At 40.4% G+C, this 21657-nt stretch overlaps 2 protein-coding genes and 13 non-coding genes across 21 annotated transcripts in view; 6 read left to right on the top strand and 9 right to left on the bottom strand.

The window, feature by feature from the left end:
• Positions 1 to 1167: 1167 nt before the first annotated feature.
• LOC124878035 (caltractin-like) lies at positions 1168 to 7784 on the bottom strand. Of its 3 annotated transcripts, XR_007040653.1 has the most exons (7): positions 7643 to 7784; positions 7411 to 7566; positions 7196 to 7315; positions 5177 to 5314; positions 4112 to 4369; positions 3305 to 4004; positions 3157 to 3206 (listed from the first exon to the last, which is right to left on the bottom strand). XR_007040653.1 is itself a non-coding variant. In XM_047381771.1 (5 exons), exons 1-5 carry the CDS (start codon positions 7676 to 7678, stop codon positions 1277 to 1279), a joined length of 549 nt encoding a protein of 182 aa, XP_047237727.1. In that variant the 5' UTR covers positions 7679 to 7784; the 3' UTR covers positions 1168 to 1276. The 3 variants fall into 3 exon arrangements, 2 of the variants coding, with proteins under 2 accessions (XP_047237727.1, XP_047237734.1); XM_047381771.1 differs by lacking the exons at positions 3157 to 3206; positions 3305 to 4004; positions 4112 to 4369 and adding an exon at positions 1168 to 1375; XM_047381778.1 differs by lacking the exons at positions 3157 to 3206; positions 3305 to 4004; positions 4112 to 4369 and adding an exon at positions 1243 to 1375 and having other exon boundaries at positions 5150 to 5314.
• Positions 7785 to 7801: 17 nt separating this feature from the next.
• Positions 7802 to 21657, top strand: part of setd6 (SET domain containing 6, protein lysine methyltransferase) — a 78895-nt gene continuing 65039 nt past the window's right edge. For 2 of the 5 annotated variants that reach the window (XM_047381727.1, XM_047381721.1), the window contains exons 1-2: positions 7814 to 7938; positions 9027 to 9225. In XM_047381727.1, the coding sequence (XP_047237683.1) occupies positions 9067 to 9225 (159 nt within the window). In that variant the 5' untranslated portion in view covers positions 7814 to 7938; positions 9027 to 9066. Of the gene's footprint in view, positions 7939 to 9026; positions 9257 to 21657 lie in introns of those variants that run through there. The other 3 variants (XM_047381761.1, XM_047381752.1, XM_047381745.1) reach the window with 2 other exon arrangements.
• On the bottom strand, positions 11930 to 12001 carry trnap-cgg. The gene has a single exon. It is a non-coding gene; the product is annotated as a tRNA-Pro (tRNA).
• trnap-ugg lies at positions 12132 to 12203 on the top strand. The gene has a single exon. It is a non-coding gene; the product is annotated as a tRNA-Pro (tRNA).
• Positions 13018 to 13089, bottom strand: trnap-agg. The gene has a single exon. It is a non-coding gene; the product is annotated as a tRNA-Pro (tRNA).
• On the bottom strand, positions 14106 to 14177 carry trnap-cgg. The gene has a single exon. It is a non-coding gene; the product is annotated as a tRNA-Pro (tRNA).
• Positions 14308 to 14379, top strand: trnap-ugg. The gene has a single exon. It is a non-coding gene; the product is annotated as a tRNA-Pro (tRNA).
• Positions 15194 to 15265, bottom strand: trnap-cgg. The gene has a single exon. It is a non-coding gene; the product is annotated as a tRNA-Pro (tRNA).
• On the top strand, positions 15396 to 15467 carry trnap-ugg. The gene has a single exon. It is a non-coding gene; the product is annotated as a tRNA-Pro (tRNA).
• trnap-agg lies at positions 16282 to 16353 on the bottom strand. The gene has a single exon. It is a non-coding gene; the product is annotated as a tRNA-Pro (tRNA).
• On the top strand, positions 16483 to 16554 carry trnap-ugg. The gene has a single exon. It is a non-coding gene; the product is annotated as a tRNA-Pro (tRNA).
• Positions 17369 to 17440, bottom strand: trnap-agg. Its single transcript has one exon. It is a non-coding gene; the product is annotated as a tRNA-Pro (tRNA).
• trnap-cgg lies at positions 18452 to 18523 on the bottom strand. The gene has a single exon. It is a non-coding gene; the product is annotated as a tRNA-Pro (tRNA).
• trnap-ugg lies at positions 18654 to 18725 on the top strand. The gene has a single exon. It is a non-coding gene; the product is annotated as a tRNA-Pro (tRNA).
• trnap-agg lies at positions 19540 to 19611 on the bottom strand. Its single transcript has one exon. It is a non-coding gene; the product is annotated as a tRNA-Pro (tRNA).

Here is a 21657-nt window from a genome sequence, read left to right as displayed (position 1 = left end):
GCTCTTACCTATGCTCTTGTAAGTCAACTTTTGTTCCTGCCTCTTCTGAAAGAAAGTATTCACTACAACCATTTTCATCTTCTTTGCAAAGTCTACCACCATCTGTCCTTCTGCATCCCTGTTCTGGATACCAAACCTGCCTATCACTTCCTCATCCCCTCTGTTACCTGCTCCAATGTTTCCATTGAGATCTGCACCAGTCACCACTCTCTCACCTCTAGGGATATTCTGCATCACTTCATCCAGAATATGTCCTCCTCTACCTAACATCCTACCCGTGGTGCATAACCACTAACCATACTAACATCACACCTTCAATTTCTAGCTTCATACCCATCACCCAATCCGACACTCTTTTCACCACCATAACAGACTTTCCTCCACCAATCCGGTATGGAGATCATGTTCTTGACTCACATGGTAGATGTGGCAAAAGACTTATGCCGGATGTCCTTCCCAATGCAGCTCTCTGCATGTGGTCCATTCACCTTTACAGAATAGTTTGAAGAATTTAGTGGAGAACTTTAAGCCTGTCTATGTGGCAGTTTTAGATTTACATATCGTTTAGTTCAGCAGCACCCTCTAGTGGTGATAGCTATGTATAATGTTTTTTTGACAGAAACCGCGAACCCTAATATACCCATTATGGACTCTTTAATACTGCATCTGTCAAACCTGCATCTATTGATCTATCTGATGCAACAAGTGTCAGACCTTTTTGGGGTCCAAAAAGGCAAATCATGTCATGCCTTAAAACACAAAAATATATAAAACCATAATTTACATTTGCAATTGCTTATTGTTTTTATGATGAGCCATGCAGGAATGATAAAAACTTGCTCATTTGTTTGTTTGCCTTTTCTGCTTGCCTTTGCACCTCTCACAGCCTAACTGAAAACTATACCTCTAAACCAATAAAATTTACTAATGCCTGTGTCCTAGCTTTGGTTGGATGCCTTATTAGTTCACACATACCTTATAAGCAAGTTTTGGGCCCAAATGTAAACCTGACACAATTACCTGAGAATTTTTATTAAATTATAGAAAACTATTCACTGACTGAGTTTAAATTACAGTTTTAATTGTTTTTGTTAACATGACAAGAACAAAGAACTAGATTAAAATTATTCAATGTATTTAAAGAAAAAATGCACGGAGGCATAATGCATGAAAATATTTATTCACAAAGAAAACTTCCTTGAAAACAGTTGAAACTGTTGAGACAGCATCAAACGTGAATACTAATAATGCATGGGTTTTGAACCCAAACTCGTTCTTAACAGGTTGAGTGGGGTTTGGTCTCCCTCATTACCAGTTGAAACTCTTCCCAGCTGACTTTACCATCACCATCCTGGTCTGCTTCATCAATCATTTCCTAAAAGAATGTAAAATCAACAGAAAGTGAATGCAGCAGACTAGATTAGTTGCCATGTGCCCCACAGAGTATCCACTGAAACGATCAGCATGAAGTACAGTACTTTCAGATATTTACACATTTAAAAACTTCTAAGGAAAAGAGAGTTAAGTCTGATGAACACTCATGTTTAAATGTCATGTTATTGTAAAATAAGAATCACAATTAATTATTTCAAACTTTTTTCACCTTTATTTTAACATGCTGTATATCCTGTACCATTCGACTAAGAAACAAGCAAAGCTGTTAAGGGCTGTGAAGAATCCATCCCCTAACTAACAGGTGCAGTCTTTCTTTACTTTCTATGCACCAAATTAATACAATTTATAAATGTATTGTAAGGTTTATGATTATTGATTAATTAATATTTATCAAAAATTATAATAAAAAAATCATAATTCAGAAAAATAATTTCTTAACCAAAAATCATTACTTACGAATAGAAACCAGAAATGTCTTCTAGTGTTGTGATTATGGCTCAAGGCACTTAATAATTACAACTTGTTAATTATCATTAATAACTGATAATTATTAGCCAAAACAACACTAAATGTCACTGTTTAATCTACCGCTTCACCAAAGGTGGGGGATCTTTGACCTTATTTTGACAGATAAATCACTCCTGCCCGAAATAAACACAAACGCTTCTCTTTATATATATGAACATTTATTGACCATATAGCCCTGATATAATTACAATTCTGGTCCAAAAATCTTCACCTAACTAACAAGCACTATTCTACACAAAGGGGATAAAAATGACTACCTAACAATAATAATAAAAGAAAATACATGCACACTGATTGTCTATGAAGATCCAACCAGCAGTTTTATGGACAAAATGTCCAACTTGGGTTAACTTGGAAAGAGAAGCCCTCCTGGTGTGCTGATGCATCTCGATGGTGGCTATCAGCTGGTCTTCTCTTCTCCGGTTGAGGATGGGAAGGTCAGAGGAAGAAAAACGGGTGGAAAACCAGAGTGACACGCGTCCATGATCAACTCAAAAATGGTAAACTTCTCATCCATCCAAAATGGGGAAAACGTCAGGAATCATTGCAGTCGACTGAATCAACAGGGGTCTCCTTGGAAATAAAACCTCTTTGGGTTTTTCACCTGCGCCGGGTGTCGGTGGGGTCTTCGAGGAGTATATGGATCTTCTGACCTTCTTGTATCAGACAGAATTCCAGCTTTCAAGCTCTTCCCGGGAATGGCCGTGTGGATGACAAAAGTAACTCGCCTGCGAGTTTCTGTCACTCCAGATATGCGGCTCCGTTGCGTCGTCCCGTGAGACACGCTGGAAATGGTACCGAAAGTTTATTTTACGAGGGTTTTATAATCCCGTGTGGATTTTGTGCTCATCCTATTGATCAGCAGTGGTTTGGGCTGTAATGCTATAAAAGCTGTGTCTGAAAAAATAATTTTCTCTGTTAGTTGATGAAGGGGAATCCATGTCATCCTGCTGTCAAATATGTAATAATAATCTATTTTTGAAAGAGCTCTGCAACAACCTGTGTAATGTTTCTTTCTGGTGTGTTTTTTCCAGCTCCGGCTATTCTCCAGGCAAAAGGTTTTTACTTCGGCCTTAAACCTTATTGTAGCTTTATTGAATATAATAAAGCTACAATACCTTGGTTGTGTGCACACCCATTAACTAACACTTTGCTGAACACCTTTCGATTGTCATTATGTTCGAAATAGCTCTGACCCACATACAGAACACTCAGGAGGAGGAAGTAAAATAAAGACGGTTTTATTGGTGATGTAATCAGGAACGAAACGGACATAAATCTCACTGTAGGGAGAGATGTGAAGAGAATGGATGAGTACGGGTAATGGAAGGTAAGACGAAACTAAGATCAAATAATTATCATGAATCTGAGAGAGGCTTACTGGGTTATGGTGGTCAGGTCGCCAGGGGGAATGAGACTCAGGATCCAGGTCTTCAGCAGGGATATCCGTAGAGAGTTCACTTGGTGCTGTTCTGTGTGAGCTCGGAACAAAGAAACAAGTTCAATGTGCGGTGGTTTACGTTGGAGGGTGGACAGGGTACACTTGTGGATTGGCTCAGGAGACGGAGAGGACAGGAAGCTGCCAGCTTGATACGAATCCAAACAAAGGCAGATGACAGGATAGGAATCCTCAGAACAAAGATAGGCTTGATCATCCAGAATAACCTCCAGAAACAAAGTCCAGAAACTCAGTGACATAGATCCAAAGCTTAGGTTCTAAAAATCACTGGTGGCAAAACATTCTCGCATTGAAGTGCTGGCAGACTCCTGCTTAAGTACTCCTCCTGGCAATTAGTGGAATAAGTCGCACCTGTCACCCAGCATACCTGAGAGCTCCAGCACCACCTGAGAATGAGCACATGTAGCAAGCACAAAAACACAAACCCAGATCCTGACATCGATTCAATTTCAGCATTTCGTATTCTTTAGGAAAAGTCGATTAGAATCCCACATCTTGACCTACTCTATTTGTTGACTCCGTCTTGCCAAAGTTCACTAAATCTGTCAAATTGAGTCTTGACCGCAGCCTTCTTCAGGTGACCCTGTAGATTCTGTCAGATTTAGTTCTGGAATCTGGTTCACTAAGTTGGTAAAAAAAAAATCAGTCTGTCCTTATTTTCAACTTTCTAGCAGAAACTTAAAGGTTTTGGGTCATAACTGACTGGTGTTGAATAGTTTAAAAGTTTACCTTGCATGTGTCAAGCTGGATGACCGATTTGCTCAGGAAAATAATATTTTATTTAAAGAAAAGTGAACCAAGAGACCGATGCTGCCAGTACCCTGTTTTACTATGGGTATGGTGTTGTTTTGATTCTTCTTTATGAATTTTGGCCCAAATGTTAAAGTATGATTCCATCAGATCATTATGTCAGAAGGATGCAAAAATTTTTAAACTGGGTTGATCTTTTGCTGAAAAATCTTCTGTCTTGCAGCTCTACTCCTTTATCTAGGAATATATAGAGAATACAGGAGATTACTATCACATATAAAGAATTACCAGTACTATCCAGATATTCCTGCAGCCCCTTCGGTCCTGCAGTCGTTCTCTTTGCAGCCTCTCTGACCAGTTCTGTCTTGTATTAGTTATGAAAAAACATTCAGTTTCTCTAAAATCTGTGATAGGTGTCTTCACTTGTAGGCCTATATATGCTGTGGAATTATGTTTGTACTCTTCTGCTTACTTTTTGCAGTTAGATGGCTTTTATCATTTGAAACCTCTCTACAAACTATGGCTTTAGCTAAAAGATGCAAACAAGGACATTTCTGGAAAATCCTACTGGGACACCCGAACACTATAATTAACGTTAGGTGTGTACACAAATAAGGCTAACATTAAATTAAAATCTCCTTCAACAAAGTGTTAGTCTATGGGGGGCACAATTATGCAACCAGGATAGTTGTTGCATTTCTTCTCCTGAGTTATTTGTAAATTGAATCCTGGAGGATTTATGTCAAATGAAAGGTAGAAATAGTTCTGAAATGATTTCTCATGGTCTTACTTCTTTATGTCACAAAAAGCTGATATTGTACCAGGGGTCTGTACACTGTTCAGAATCACTGTACTTCTCATTTTAGTGCCAAACTGTAACCTGTTATATTATATTACCTGTTGTGTTACTATTTTGAAGATGTTTTAATTATGACACAAATGCATTGTTTTTGTAAGGCAGCACTTTGTAAAACGTCCCATATAAAGTATATTTAGTTGTCAGAGTATGTAAAATACCTAAAGAGCCATAAGAATCCACATCACCTTCAACTCCTCATTAGTGATGTTTTGGCCAAGCTCCTTTGCAACTCTTTGTAGATTTTGCAGGGAAATTTTTCCTGTACTGTCATTATCGAACATCTGAAAAACTTTCCTCAGTTCCTCTGTGGGGTTCTCCTTCTTCTGTTACCATCAAGAGAAAAATAAAACATTGGATTAGCAAACGAAATAAAGGTCATTTTTACAAGATTAAACCTGCCCTGATTTAATCTGAATCAGATTTTGTAATATTAACTGCACTGGATGAATAGACTGAATTGGATTGTACATAAATGGATATGAATTCTACCTGTTCTGCCCTGTAAACAAGACCTGAGATGACTTTGTTGCAAACTAGCTCTGAACTTATTTAAAAGGGTGCCTTTTATTTATTTATTTATTTTTATTTATTTATTTGGAACAAACAAAATAAAATGATATAAAATAAAACAGACATGCCCTTTTTACATTTATTCAAACAGGAGCAGGTACAAAAAAAAACCTTACAAATCTTTCCCTTTTTTATACACCTCATCATTCAAGTTTCTGCACAGCAGATACATCCTTAAAATATTCTTACATTAATCAAAACCTAAATTTGTTATCGCCATCTTTGACTGCGCAACCATTTACACATTACTTACACCAACAATTTACAATTAGTGCCTTTGATCCACCCATCCTATATGACATTTTCCAATCAGTTCTTTTTTATCCAGGTTTTTAAAATGGTTTATATATGTTTTTTAATAATATCTGGAAGTTAGTGATTTCTTGTTTTGAACATCAATTGTTATTTTGATTTCATTGTTTCCCTGTTTATTGCAGTTTCCAAATTTCATGTATTTCGTTTTATATCAATATTTAGTGACAATTTAATAATGCTGAATCAGTGCTTTAGTTTTCCAATTCTGAGGTGTCCACCTCTAGAAGTTGCTGAATGTTTACTCAAGTACAAAAGATCTTAGTATCATCTGCAAATATGGTGTATTTGAACAGGTTTTATACTTTGTATATGTTATTTATATATGAAATAAACAGTTGTGGTCCAGCACTGACCCCTGCAGGACCCCACAGGTTATATCTATCAGTGCTGATTCATGATTACCAATTTGTACAACCTTTTTTCTTTGTCCGGTGTAGCTTCTAAGTCAATTTAATGCCACCCCCCTAATTCCATATCTTTCCAGCTTTTTTAGTAAAACATCATGCTTGATGGTGTCAAATACCTTTATGGGATCAGGAAATACACAAATTGCAAATTGTCTTTTATCAGTACTGTCTATGACTTCTTCTAAGTCCATCAATGCCATTAATGTGGATCTGTTTTCTTTGAAACCATATTGACAGTCTGTCAGTATGTTTTGCTTTAAAATAAAATTTTCCAACCTGTCATTGAACAGTACTTCTAATATCTTGCAAAACCGACAGAGTAGGGAAACATGTCTATAATTAGCGAAAAGGTGTTTATCCCCAGATTGACTCTTGCAATTTTAATTTTATTTAGAAATGACCCAGTTATGAACAATAAGTTGCAGATGTAGGTCAGTGGGTCTGTAATATCATCGACTTTCTTGGTAAGTGTCATGTTGGCTGCTTTTCAAGATGGATCTTAATAGTAAAACACTCCATTACATTGTCAGTACAAGCTGACATGTTTTCTACAGCCTTATTTTTAAGTCCAGTGTGTATATATAAAGCTACACCTCTGCTTTTTTTATTCTTTCTGTTCACATAATTGAACTCACAACCCCTCAGAGGGCTCCTTCTTCAGGTTTGGGCCAGGTTTCTGATATTACTATAATGATTGTTTAACCTGCACTTGTAGACAACAATGTTTTCAGTCAGCGGCTTCTTCAGATCTGCTGCAGGAAATTCTTCCTGCCCACAGCCATAACAATCTAAAATAACTCTTTTAATACACTTAATATCAGATACAACATTTTATTTCCTTTGGGGATTAATAAAGTATTTTTTAATTGTCATACGTTTCACAGTGTATTTTTCTTACTACTAAACACTCACCATTTCCTGGGCTGCAACATGTAGAAAGTCGTTAAAATAAATAACTCCTGAGGGATCTTGGTTTGCCAACATCCTTATGAGTTCTTCCGTTGGTTCCAGACCTAGATGTTTAATGGCCAGCTGTAACAGCGGTAAAAAACTAAACCAGTAAAACTGAGGTTCTGCTCAAACTGGAAAATATCTTTATCTGTGGAGCATTACGAACCAAAACTAACCTGAAGTTCTTTAACTTCTATGGGCCCTGTTCTTGCTGATTCAAACGCTTCAAAATCCCGCCTGAGTTCCCAAATCTGTGCGTCGGTCAATTCAATTTTGTAATTCTTCTTTTTCCTTTGGTTATATTTGGGAGCTTCCTTCTGATCATTGCACGCCTGCGAAAATGCAGATACAAAATATTTGACCCGACAGTTGCTGACGTTGACTTGTTATAGTCTTAACAAGCGTTACCATGCGGATGGCCTCCAAGAGATTCCTGCGCAACATGATGAAACAAGACGAAAAAAGCTTCTGTTTAAATTGACAAAAGCTCGCTTATGGTTGTTGTTGATGGTTGTTAATCACAAACTGAAATCGGCGATCTATTCAAGTTTCCACAGATTACTATCGCTGTTGTTGGTTGCCAAGTAACCGGGGCACGCAAAGGCGGTGCATCACTACGGCAAGTCGGGGGTGGGCAAAATCTTACCAGTACGTCTGGTGAAGAAACATACAGAAAAGGTTTTCAATGCCGGGTCACCATAAAGGTAAATCCCACCATAGTGCTGTATTTACACCAGTTAGTGGCGTTTTGATGCCCTACTTATTATTAGTAAAAAATAAATAAAAAATGTAAACAAGGTTTTATCTGGTCATTGAATAACATTTTTAATGCCATCCATACCTAACACGTCTGGTTTTTGGATTTTGTTATATAAAAAATTTAAAAACCTAAAAAATGCCATAGATAGAGATATGGATTTCACTGAAATTACCTTCAAAGCTGTGTCTCTTGCAATTATCCCATTTCTTGACATTGTTTTACATTAGATCAGATCAGATTGAACTTTATTGTCATTACTGATGTATACAGGGGCAGTGCTAGCCATTTGGATGCCCTAAGTGCAGATGCTGATGAAGCAATTAAGTCTTGATAATCAGGGGAAGTTTGAGAGCTCAGTTGGCAACCTGAAGATTTCAAAATTACACCCGAGTAAAATTTATAACCTTCCAGCATTTTGTAAGAGCCTTTTTACAATTATTCTTTCTTTCCTTGTTCAACAAATTCAAATGTATTTTTTTATATTTACAAGAGGATTTCACAGATACATGTTGGTGGACAAAACATAACCCTCTCTGCTGATTAATTATTCTCACCCAGACTCTCAGCAATGTTCCAATTTAGCCCAATATAGGATTAGACTCCAGGTTCAGATGGACATTCTCAGATCATTGTTCCAGTTCCCGTGTGACACTCAGGGTGACCACAAAGAGATAAATTATTTCTGCGCATGAAAGGAATGTGACTTGTTCAGGAAGTCTCAGATATAAAATACCTAACAGCTTTGAATTATTTTACATTCCTAAAACCGAATATGTTTCTTTTACTCTGGTCAAACAGAGGACAGAACTGCACACGTGTACTAGTTTACGGCACCCAGTGCAAGCATAGAGACTAACAGGAGCTATTTTAGCAAACCAGCTGTATATTCTTGGCACTAATTGCAGGGCTTCCCTGATGTGCTTTTTTTTTTTTTTGATAGTTTAATATCTTCAGCAAAAGTTGTTTATTTAAAAAAATATTTAACATCTGGTAAACCCAATAAGATTGTTGACATTGTACATGTTTTATTAGATGAAGGGTCCTAGAGACAGCCAGGAGTGCTGTGAGAGTTATGTTCTTTGACTTCTCCAGCGCTTTCAACATCATCAGACCGGCGCTGCTACGAGGGAAGCTGGAGGATGCAGGAGTGGATGGACACCTTGCTGCCTGGACCACTGATTACCTCACTGACCGGCCACAATACATGAGGCTGCGCAGCTGGGAGTCAGAGGTGATAGTCTGCAGCACTAGAGCCCTGCAGGGTACGGTCCTGTCACCATTTCTTTTCATACTATACACTGCGGACTTCACCACAACACGGGCAGCAGACTCAGCCATTGTAGGCTGTGTCTAAGGCGAACAAGCTCGAGTTCCAGATGTGGACTGGAGTGAGCACAACCACCTGTACTTGAACACCACCAGACATCCTTCAGGGTGGGCAGGCCTTTACTCAGGACTTTATGACTCTGTGGTAGCCTCTGGAATCCTCAAGGACAGGGATCCCCATTAAAAGAGCAGGAGGTCCAATACCTCCTTCACCTAAACACTTTGGGGTCCGAACACTTTAAATCAACAGACAAAAATATTTTCTTTAATTTTTATTTAACATTTAATTAACACAAGAATTTTGTTTTTAAACTACTGATCAATTATTCACATGCCCATGAAATCATCTGCTGAACAGAAAAATGCAATCCAATTTAAGTATAAATATTAAACACATTTTAAATGGCACAGTCGAGCTGGGTCTGTACATCTATGTATAACAATTCTGCTCTCATTGTTGTGCTATAGCCAGACAGGGTAATTTGCTTAACCTTTCCAAAAGTGAGATGTGGCAGTTGACAGGAATAAAATGTCTATATCTACAGAGTAAATGAGAAAATGCTTTGCAGTCCGAACAAAACACTCTCTGGGTCCGGAATTGGACTGCAGTTTGGGGTTTGGAGACCCGCCACTCTACGCTGTAGTCTGATGGGCCCCAGGCAGCAAACTGTCTGTGACAGTTTGGTCCTGTTAAGGCTGACAACTGGAAGTGACTCATTGGTCTGATCTCTGATTCTCGCTTTGGGTGCGAGAGGTCCTGTTTTCCAATGCTGGACTTGCCCTGCATGGCTGTGTTAAGAGTGTATGTTAGCAGGTATGTAAGCCTGAAAACTAGTGTTCTAATCAATATCAATAATATAAGGTGCAAATAACAGGAATAGTGATAAAAATGCCCTGTAGCTGACAGTTTCAATCTAATGGCTCACACATGAAATCTGCAATTGCGTGGATATCCAAGATATGCCCTCAAGGGCTCATCCAGGATTTGAATCCGGGACCTCTCGCACCCAAAGCGAGCCTGTAGTTAATGACAGCTACATGTAGGGGGTGGTCTAGAGAGGGCCTGGGTTCAAATCGCGGACGAGCCCTCTATGGTGGTGTGAAGCGACTACATTGTCAAGACAGCAGACTTAAGAAAGCGGTTGTTATAATCCAGATCTACTCCACAGTAGAGCTTTGAGGTGTTCAGGAAAATCACCAACAAAAAGCTCTTTTAAGCTCTAAGTGTGCACATAACATGGGTGCTGGTTTAGCTAGTGGGAAGTACTCTGATGTTGTGTCCATGATTCTTAGAACTCTCACGGTCTGAGCTGGAATGTGAAACATAAGAGCTTTACCACAGATGAAACGTGCACTTCCTTCCATGTATGTTTCTCTGTTTTTCTCAATTGCTATTTGGATCTTAACTGACCATCCACTGTAAATTCCATGTTGACACCATTCCACAGGTAGTTCAGATATAGTCACAGTTTCAGAAATGTCACCAAACCTCTTCTCAGATGAGTGGGGTTGATAAATCACCAGCGTATCAGGACAAGTTAATTCCCAGGAAAACATTTAACTTACAAACTTTTAACTTATTCCCTTACAAAAACCAAAGAAAGGTTAGGTCATAATTTGGCTCAACTCTTTGGGAATGTCTTTTCAAATATTGTCTCTTCTTGGTGTGGTCTCAACTCGACATCTGCTAGAGTTATTGTAAAGGAATACAGCACGCCATGGCAACATTTGCCGTATAGAGCTGTGTTCACTGCCTTGAGTAGGAATCCCTGTCATAAAGATGCACGTTTGTCCTATTGTCAACATATTCAATCTAATGGCTTACACATTAAATCTGCACTTGCGTGGATGTCCAAGAAGTGCCCACATGGGTTCGTCTGGGATTTGAACCCAGGACCTCTCGCACCTTAAGTGAGAGGTCAAGGGTTCAAGTCCCTGGCTTTGCTAGTGAGTAGGACTCAGATGTTTTGTCCATGGTTCTTAGAACTCTCACAGTCTGAGCTGTTATGTGAAACATAAGAGCTTTACCACAGATGAAACGTGCGCTTCCTTCCATGTATGTCTTTCTGTTGTTCTCAATTGCTTTTTGGATCTTAACTGACCATCCACTGTAAATTCCATGTTGACACCATTCCACAGGTAGTTCAGATATAGTCACAGTTTCAGAAATATCACCAAAAATCTTCTCAGATGAGTGGGGTTGATAAATCACCAGCATATCAGGACAAGTTAATTCCCAGGAAAACCTTTAACTGATTCCCTTACAAATACCAAAGAAAGGTTAGGTCATAATTTGGCTCAACTCTTTGTGAATGTGCTTTCAAATATTGTCTCTTCTTGGTTTGGTCTCAACTCGAAATTTGCTAGTTATGGTAAAGGAATACAGCACACCATGGAAAAATTTACTATATATCAAGTGAAAGTCATTATATTATGTAGAAGCAAGACGAAGAAAAATTGATATCGTTGTTCTCATAGAGTTGTGTTCACCGCTTTGAGTAGGATTCCCTGTCATAAAGATGCAAAATGTGTCCTTTTGCCAAGATATTCAATCTAATGCCTTACATATCAAATCTACAGTTGCGTGGATGTCCAAGAAGTGCGCTGAAGGGCTCGTCTGGGATTTGAACCCAGGACCTCTCACACCCGAAGCGAGAATCATACCCCTAGACCAACGAGCCTACAGCTAACAAGACTTACCTGTAGGGGGTGCTCTCGGCCTAGATGGCAGGATGAAAACGCCTGGGTTTCCACCAGTCGGTGACAGTTTGGTCCTGTTCACACACATTTAGAAGGGTGGCACAGGGCATTGGCTCGTTGGTCTAGGGGTATGATTCTCGCTTTGGGTGCAAGAGGTCTCGGGTTCAAATCCCGGACGAGCCTGCTATGGCTGTGTAAAGAGAGTACGTTATCTAGACAGCACAGTTGAGAAAGCTGGTGTTATATTCCATATCTATTCCACAGTAGAGCTTTGAGGTGTTCAGGAATGTCATAAAGCTCTCAATGTGCACATTACCTTGGTGCTGGTTTAGCTAGTGGGAAGTACTCTGATGTTTTGTCCTTGGTTCTTAGAACTCTCACAGTCTGAGCTGTTAAGTGAAACATAAGAGCTTTACCACAGATGAAACGTGCGCTTCCTTCCATGTATGTCTTTCTTTTGTTCTCAATTGCTTTTTGGATCTTAACTGACCATCCACTGTAAATTCCATGTTGACACCATTCCACAGGTAGTTCAGATATAGTCACAGTTTCAGAAATATCACCAAAACTCTTCTCAGATGAGTGGGGTTGATAAATCACCAGCATATCAGGACAAGTTAATTCCCAGGAAAACCTTTAACTGATTCCCTTACAAATACCAAAGAAAGGTTAGGTCATAATTTGGCTCAACTCTTTGTGAATGTGCTTTCAAATATTGTCTCTTCTTGGTTTGGTCTCAACGCGAAATTTGCTAGTTATGGTAAAGGAATACAGCACACCATGGAAAAATTTACTATATATCAAGTGAAAGTCATTATATTATGTAGAAGCAAGACGAAGAAAAATTGATATTGTTGTTCTCATAGAGTTGTGTTCACCGCTTTGAGTAGGATTCCCTGTCATAAAGATGCAAAATGTGTCCTTTTGCTAAGATATTAAACCTAATGCCTTACACATCAAATCTACAGTTGCGTGGATGTCCAAGAAGTGCCCTGAAGGGCTCGTCCGGGATTTGAACCCGGGATCTCTCGCACCCTAAGCGAGAATCATACCACTAGACCAACGAGCCTACAGCTAACAATACCTACCTGTAGGGGGTGCTCTTGGCCTAGATGGCATGATGAAAACGCCTGGGTTTCCACCAGTCGGTGACAGTTTGGTCCTGTTCACACACATTTAGAAGGTTGGCACAGGGCAGTGGCTCGTTGGTCTAGAGGTATGATTCTTGCTTTGGGTGCGAGAGGTCTCGGGTTCAAATCCCAGACAACCCTGCTATGGCTGTGTAAAGAGAGTACGTTGTCTAGACAGCACAGTTGGGAAAGCTGGTGTTATAATCCATATCTATTCCACAGTAGAGCTTTGAGGTGTTCAGGAATGTCATAAAGCTCTCAATGTGCACATTACCTTGTTGCTGGTTTAGCTAGTGGGAAGTACTCTGATGTTTTGTCCATGGTTCTTAGAACTCTCACAGTCTGAGCTGTTAAGTGAAACATAAGAGCTTTACCACAGATGAAACGTGCGCTTCCTTCCATGTATGTCTTTCTTTTGTTCTCAATTGCTTTTTGGATCTTAACTGACCATCCACTGTAAATTCCATGTTGACACCATTCCACAGGTAGTTCAGATATAGTCACAGTTTCAGAAATATTACCAAAAATCTTCTCAGATGAGTGGGGTTGATAAATCACCAGCATATCAGGACAAGTTAATTCCCAGGAAAACCTTTAACTGATTCCCTTACAAATACCAAAGAAAGGTTAGGTCATAATTTGGCTCAACTCTTTGTGAATGTGCTTTCAAATATTGTCTCTTCTTGGTTTGGTCTCAACTCGAAATTTGCTAGTTATGGTAAAGGAATACAGCACACCATGGAAAAATTTACTATATATCAAGTGAAAGTCATTATATTATGTAGAAGCAAGACGAAGAAAAATTGATATCGTTGTTCTCATAGAGTTGTGTTCACCGCTTTGAGTAGGATTCCCTGTCATAAAGATGCAAAATGTGTCCTTTTGCTAAGATATTCAATCTAATGCCTTACACATCAAATCTACAGTTGCGTGGATGTCCAAGAAGTACCCTGAAGGGCTCGTCCGGGATTTGAACCCAGGACCTCTCACACCCGAAGCGAGAATCATACCCCTAGACCAACGAGCCTACAGCTAACAAGACTTACCTGTAGGGGGTGCTCTCGGCCTAGATGGCAGGATGAAAACGCCTGGGTTTCCACCAGTCGGTGACAGTTTGGTCCTGTTCACACACATTTAGAAGGGTGGCACAGGGCATTGGCTCGTTGGTCTAGGGGTATGATTCTCGCTTTGGGTGCAAGAGGTCTCGGGTTCAAATCCCGGACGAGCCTGCTATGGCTGTGTAAAGAGAGTACGTTATCTAGACAGCACAGTTGAGAAAGCTGGTGTTATATTCCATATCTATTCCACAGTAGAGCTTTGAGGTGTTCAGGAATGTCATAAAGCTCTCAATGTGCACATTACCTTGTTGCTGGTTTAGCTAGTGGGAAGTACTCTGATGTTTTGTCCATGGTTCTTAGAACTCTCACAGTCTGAGCTGTTAAGTGAAACATAAGAGCTTTACCACAGATGAAACGTGCGCTTCCTTCCATGTATGTCTTTCTGTTGTTCTCAATTGCTTTTTGGATCTTAACTGACCATCCACTGTAAATTCCATGTTGACACCATTCCACAGGTAGTTCAGATATAGTCACAGTTTCAGAAATATTACCAAAAATCTTCTCAGATGAGTGGGGTTGATAAATCACCAGCATATCAGGACAAGTTAATTCCCAGGAAAACCTTTAACTGATTCCCTTACAAATACCAAAGAAAGGTTAGGTCATAATTTGGCTCAACTCTTTGTGAATGTGCTTTCAAATATTGTCTCTTCTTGGTTTGGTCTCAACGCGAAATTTGCTAGTTATGGTAAAGGAATACAGCACACCATGGAAAAATTTACTATATATCAAGTGAAAGTCATTATATTATGTAGAAGCAAGACGAAGAAAAATTGATATCGTTGTTCTCATAGAGTTGTGTTCACCGCTTTGAGTAGGATTCCCTGTCATAAAGATGCAAAATGTGTCCTTTTGCTAAGATATTCAATCTAATGTCTTACGCATCAAATCTACAGTTGCGTGGATGTCCAAGAAGTGCCCTGAAGGGCTCGTCCGGGATTTGAACCCGGGATCTCTCGCACCCGAAGCGAGAATCATACCCCTAGACCAACGAGCCTACAGCTAACAATACCTACCTGTAGGGGGTGCTCTTGGCCTAGATGGCATGATGAAAACGCCTGGGTTTCCACCAGTCGGTGACAGTTTGGTCCTGTTCACACACATTTAGAAGGGTGGCACAGGGCATTGGCTCGTTGGTCTAGGGGTATGATTCTCGCTTTGGGTGCAAGAGGTCTCGGGTTCAAATCCCGGACGAGCCTGCTATGGCTGTGTAAAGAGAGTACGTTATCTAGACAGCACAGTTGAGAAAGCTGGTGTTATATTCCATATCTATTCCACAGTAGAGCTTTGAGGTGTTCAGGAATGTCATAAAGCTCTCAATGTGCACATTACCTTGGTGCTGGTTTAGCTAGTGGGAAGTACTCTGATGTTTTGTCCATGGTTCTTAGAACTCTCACAGTCTGAGCTGTTAAGTGAAACATAAGAGCTTTACCACAGATGAAACGTGCGCTTCCTTCCATGTATGTCTTTCTGTTGTTCTCAATTGCTTTTTGGATCTTAACTGACCATCCACTGTAAATTCCATGTTGACACCATTCCACAGGTAGTTCAGATATAGTCACAGTTTCAGAAATATTACCAAAAATCTTCTCAGATGAGTGGGGTTGATAAATCACCAGCATATCAGGACAAGTTAATTCCCAGGAAAACCTTTAACTGATTCCCTTACAAATACCAAAGAAAGGTTAGGTCATAATTATGCTCAACTCTTTGTGAATGTGCTTTCAAATATTGTCTCTTCTTGGTTTGGTCTCAACTTGAAATTTGCTAGTTATGGTAAAGGAATACAGCACACCATGGAAAAATTTACTATATATCAAGTGAAAGTCATTATATTATGTAGAAGCAAGACGAAGAAAAATTGATATCGTTGTTCTCATAGAGTTGTGTTCACCGCTTTGAGTAGGATTCCCTGTCATAAAGATGCAAAATGTGTCCTTTTGCCAAGATATTCAATCTAATGCCTTACATATCAAATCTACAGTTGCGTGGATGTCCAAGAAGTGCGCTGAAGGGCTCGTCTGGGAATTGAACCCAGGACCTCTCACACCCTAAGTGAGAATCAGACCACTAGACCAACGAGCCACAGCTAACAAGACTTACCTGTAGGGGGTGCTCTCGGCCTAGATGGCAGGATGAAAACGCCTGGGTTTCCACCAGTCGGTGACAGTTTGGTCCTGTTCACACACATTTAGAAGGGTGGCACAGGGCATTGGCTCGTTGGTCTAGGGGTATGATTCTCGCTTTGGGTGCAAGAGGTCTCGGGTTCAAATCCCGGACGAGCCTGCTATGGCTGTGTAAAGAGAGTACGTTATCTAGACAGCACAGTTGAGAAAGCTGGTGTTATATTCCATATCTATTCCACAGTAGAGCTTTGAGGTGTTCAGGAATGTCATAAAGCTCTCAATGTGCACATTACCTTGGTGCTGGTTTAGCTAGTGGGAAGTACTCTGATGTTTTGTCCATGGTTCTTAGAACTCTCACAGTCTGAGCTGTTAAGTGAAACATAAGAGCTTTACCACAGATGAAACGTGCGCTTCCTTCCATGTATGTCTTTCTTTTGTTCTCAATTGCTTTTTGGATCTTAACTGACCATCCACTGTAAATTCCATGTTGACACCATTCCACAGGTAGTTCAGATATAGTCACAGTTTCAGAAATATCACCAAAACTCTTCTCAGATGAGTGGGGTTGATAAATCACCAGCATATCAGGACAAGTTAATTCCCAGGAAAACCTTTAACTGATTCCCTTACAAATACCAAAGAAAGGTTAGGTCATAATTTGGCTCAACTCTTTGTGAATGTGCTTTCAAATATTGTCTCTTCTTGGTTTGGTCTCAACTCGAAATTTGCTAGTTATGGTAAAGGAATACAGCACACCATGGAAAAATTTACTATATATCAAGTGAAAGTCATTATATTATGTAGAAGCAAGACGAAGAAAAATTGATATCGTTGTTCTCATAGAGTTGTGTTCACCGCTTTGAGTAGGATTCCCTGTCATAAAGATGCAAAATGTGTCCTTTTGCTAAGATATTCAACCTAATGCCTTACACATCAAATCTACAGTTGCGTGGATGTCCAAGAAGTGCCCTGAAGGGCTCGTCCGGGATTTGAACCCGGGATCTCTCGCACCCTAAGCGAGAATCATACCCCTAGACCAACGAGCCTACAGCTAACAATACCTACCTGTAGGGGGTGCTCTTGGCCTAGATGGCATGATGAAAACGCCTGGGTTTCCACCAGTCGGTGACAGTTTGGTCCTGTTCACACACATTTAGAAGGGTGGCACAGGGCAGTGGCTCGTTGGTCTAGAGGTATGATTCTTGCTTTGGGTGCGAGAGGTCTCGGGTTCAAATCCCAGATGAGCCTGCTATGGCTGTGTAAAGAGAGTACGTTGTCTAGACAGCACAGTTGAGAAAGCTGGTGTTATAATCCATATCTATTCCACAGTAGAGCTTTGAGGTGTTCAGGAATGTCATAAAGCTCCTGCACATTACCTTGTTGCTGGTTTAGCTAGTGGGAAGTACTCTGATGTTTTGTCCATGGTTCTTAGAACTCTCACAGTCTGAGCTGTTATGTGAAACATAAGAGCTTTACCACAGATGAAACGTGCGCTTCCTTCCATGTATGTCTTTCTTTTGTTCTCAATTGCTTTTTGGATCTTAACTGACCATCCACTGTAAATTCCATGTTGACACCATTCCACAGGTAGTTCAGATATAGTCACAGTTTCAGAAATATTACCAAAAATCTTCTCAGATGAGTGGGGTTGATAAATCACCAGCATATCAGGACAAGTTAATTCCCAGGAAAACCTTTAACTGATTCCCTTACAAATACCAAAGAAAGGTTAGGTCATAATTTGGCTCAACTCTTTGTGAATGTGCTTTCAAATATTGTCTCTTCTTGGTTTGGTCTCAACTCGAAATTTGCTAGTTATGGTAAAGGAATACAGCACACCATGGAAAAATTTACTATATATCAAGTGAAAGTCATTATATTATGTAGAAGCAAGACGAAGAAAAATTGATATCGTTGTTCTCATAGAGTTGTGTTCACCGCTTTGAGTAGGATTCCCTGTCATAAAGATGCAAAATGTGTCCTTTTGCTAAGATATTCAACCTAATGCCTTACGCATCAAATCTACAGTTGCGTGGATGTCCAAGAAGTGCCCTGAAGGGCTCGTCCGGGATTTGAACCCGGGATCTCTTGCACCCGAAGCGAGAATCATACCCCTAGACCAACGAGCCTACAGCTAACAAGACTTACCTGTAGGGGGTGCTCTCGGCCTAGATGGCAGGATGAAAACGCCTGGGTTTCCACCAGTCGGTGACAGTTTGGTCCTGTTCACACACATTTAGAAGGGTGGCACAGGGCATTGGCTCGTTGGTCTAGGGGTATGATTCTCGCTTTGGGTGCAAGAGGTCTCGGGTTCAAATCCCGGACGAGCCTGCTATGGCTGTGTAAAGAGAGTACGTTATCTAGACAGCACAGTTGAGAAAGCTGGTGTTATATTCCATATCTATTCCACAGTAGAGCTTTGAGGTGTTCAGGAATGTCATAAAGCTCTCAATGTGCACATTACCTTGGTGCTGGTTTAGCTAGTGGGAAGTACTCTGATGTTTTGTCCATGGTTCTTAGAACTCTCACAGTCTGAGCTGTTAAGTGAAACATAAGAGCTTTACCACAGATGAAACGAGCGCTTCCTTCCATGTATGTCTTTCTTTTGTTCTCAATTGCTTTTTGGATCTTAACTGACCATCCACTGTAAATTCCATGTTGACACCATTCCACAGGTAGTTCAGATATAGTCACAGTTTCAGAAATATCACCAAAACTCTTCTCAGATGAGTGGGGTTGATAAATCACCAGCATATCAGGACAAGTTAATTCCCAGGAAAACCTTTAACTGATTCCCTTACAAATACCAAAGAAAGGTTAGGTCATAATTTGGCTCAACTCTTTGTGAATGTGCTTTCAAATATTGTCTCTTCTTGGTTTGGTCTCAACTCGAAATTTGCTAGTTATGGTAAAGGAATACAGCACACCATGGAAAAATTTACTATATATCAAGTGAAAGTCATTATATTATGTAGAAGCAAGACGAAGAAAAATTGATATCGTTGTTCTCATAGAGTTGTGTTCACCGCTTTGAGTAGGATTCCCTGTCATAAAGATGCAAAATGTGTCCTTTTGCTAAGATATTCAACCTAATGCCTTACACATCAAATCTACAGTTGCGTGGATGTCCAAGAAGTGCCCTGAAGGGCTCGTCCGGGATTTGAACCCGGGATCTCTCGCACCCTAAGCGAGAATCATACCCCTAGACCAACGAGCCTACAGCTAACAAAACCTACCTGTAGGGGGTGCTCTCGGCCTAGATGGCATGATGAAAACGCCTGGGTTTCCACCAGTCGGTGACAGTTTGGTCCTGTTCACACACATTTAGAAGGGTGGCACAGGGCAGTGGCTCGTTGGTCTAGGGGTATGATTCTCGCTTTGGGTGCAAGAGGTCTCGGGTTCAAATCCCAGACGAGCCTGCTATGGCTGTGTAAAGAGAGTACGTTATCTAGACAGCACAGTTGAGAAAGCTGGTGTTATATTCCATATCTATTCCACAGTAGAGCTTTGAGGTGTTCAGGAATGTCATAAAGCTCTCAATGTGCACATTACCTTGTTGCTGGTTTAGCTAGTGGGAAGTACAGGTCCTTCTCAAAATATTAGCATATTGTGATGAAGTTCATTATTTTCCATAATGTCATGATGAAAATTTAACATTCATATATTTTAGATTCATTGCACATTAACTAAAATATTTCAGGTCTTTTATTGTCTTAATACGGATGATTTTGGCATACAGCTCATGAAAACCCAAAATTCCTATCTCACAAAATTAGCATATCATTAAAAGGGTCTCTAAACGAGCTATGAACCTAATCATCTGAATCAATGAGTTAACTCTAAACACCTGCAAAAGATTCCTGAGGCCTTTAAAACTCCCATCCTGGTTCATCACTCAAAACTCCAATCATGGGTAAGACTGCCGACCTGACTGCTGTCCAGAAGGCCACTATTGACACCCTCAAGCAAGAGGGTAAGACACAGAAAGAAATTTCTGAATGAATAGGCTGTTCCCAGAGTGCTGTATCAAGGCACCTCAGTGGGAAGTCTGTGGGAAGGAAAAAGTGTGGCAGAAAACGCTGCACAACGAGAAGAGGTGACCGGACCCTGAGGAAGATTGTGGAGAAGGGCCGATTCCAGACCTTGGGGGACCTGCGGAAGCGGTGGACTGAGTCTGGAGTAGAAACATCCAGAGCCACCGTGCACAGGCGTGTGCAGGAAATGGGCTACAGGTGCCGCATTCCCCAGGTCAAGCCACTTTTGAACCAGAAACAGCGGCAGAAGCGCCTGACCTGGGCTACAGAGAAGCAGCACTGGACTGTTGCTCAGTGGTCCAAAGTACCTTTTTCGGATGAAAGCAAATTCTGCATGTCATTCAGAAATCAAGGTGCCAGAGTCTGGAGGAAGACTGGGAGAAGGAAATGCCAAAATGCCAGAAGTCCAGTGTCAAGTACCCACAGTCAGTGATGGTCTGAGGTGCCGTGTCAGCTGCTGGTGTTGGTCCACTGTGTTTTATCAAGGGCAGGGTCAATGCAGCTAGCTATCAGGAGATTTTGGAGCACTTCATGCTTCCATCTGCTGAAAAGCTTTATGGAGATGAAGATTTCATTTTTCAGCACGACCTGGCACCTGCTCACAGTGCCAAAACCACTGGTAAATGGTTTACTGACCATGGTATCACTGTGCTCAATTGGCCTGCCAACTCTCCTGACCTGAACCCCATAGAGAATCTGTGGGATATTGTGAAGAGAACGTTGAGAGACTCAAGACCCAACACTCTGGATGAGCTAAAGGCCGCTATCGAGGCATCCTGGGCCTCCATAAGACCTCAGCAGTGCCACAGGCTGATTGCCTCCATGCCACGCCGCATTGAAGCAGTCATTTCTGCCAAAGGATTCCCGACCAAGTATTGAGTGCATAACTGTACATGATTATTTGAAGGTTGACGTTTTTTGTATTAAAAACACTTTTGTTTTATTGGTCGGATGAAATATGCTAATTTTGTGAGATAGGAATTTTGGGTTTTCATGAGCTGTATGCCAAAATCATCCGTATTAAGACAATAAAAGACCTGAAATATTTCAGTTAGTGTGCAATGAATCTAAAATATATGAATGTTAAATTTTCATCATGACATTATGGAAAATAATGAACTTCATCACAATATGCTAATATTTTGAGAAGGACCTGTACTCTGATGTTTTGTCCATGGTTCTTAGAACTCTCACAGTCTGAGCTGTTAAGTGAAACATAAGAGCTTTAC

This window comes from Girardinichthys multiradiatus, chromosome 2 (assembly GCF_021462225.1).
Source record: "Girardinichthys multiradiatus isolate DD_20200921_A chromosome 2, DD_fGirMul_XY1, whole genome shotgun sequence".
NCBI classification, from domain to species: Eukaryota; Metazoa; Chordata; class Actinopteri; order Cyprinodontiformes; family Goodeidae; genus Girardinichthys; species Girardinichthys multiradiatus.
Note: the sequence above shows the minus strand (reverse complement) of the source record. Positions and strands in the feature narration are given on the sequence as shown.

Excerpts from the sequence above, each read along its gene's own strand:
- LOC124878035 (XM_047381771.1), bottom strand. The coding sequence starts at position 7,678 with ATGTTGCGCAGGAATCTCTTGGAGGCCATCCGCATG. Across the intron at positions 7,567-7,642 it reads TCTTGGAGGCCATCCGCATG|GCGTGCAATGATCAGAAGGA; the intron begins GTAACGCTTGTT and ends GCATTTTCGCAG. Across the intron at positions 5,315-7,195 it reads ATGTTGCAGCCCAGGAAATG|AAGAAGGAGAACCCCACAGA; the intron begins GTGAGTGTTTAG and ends TGATGGTAACAG.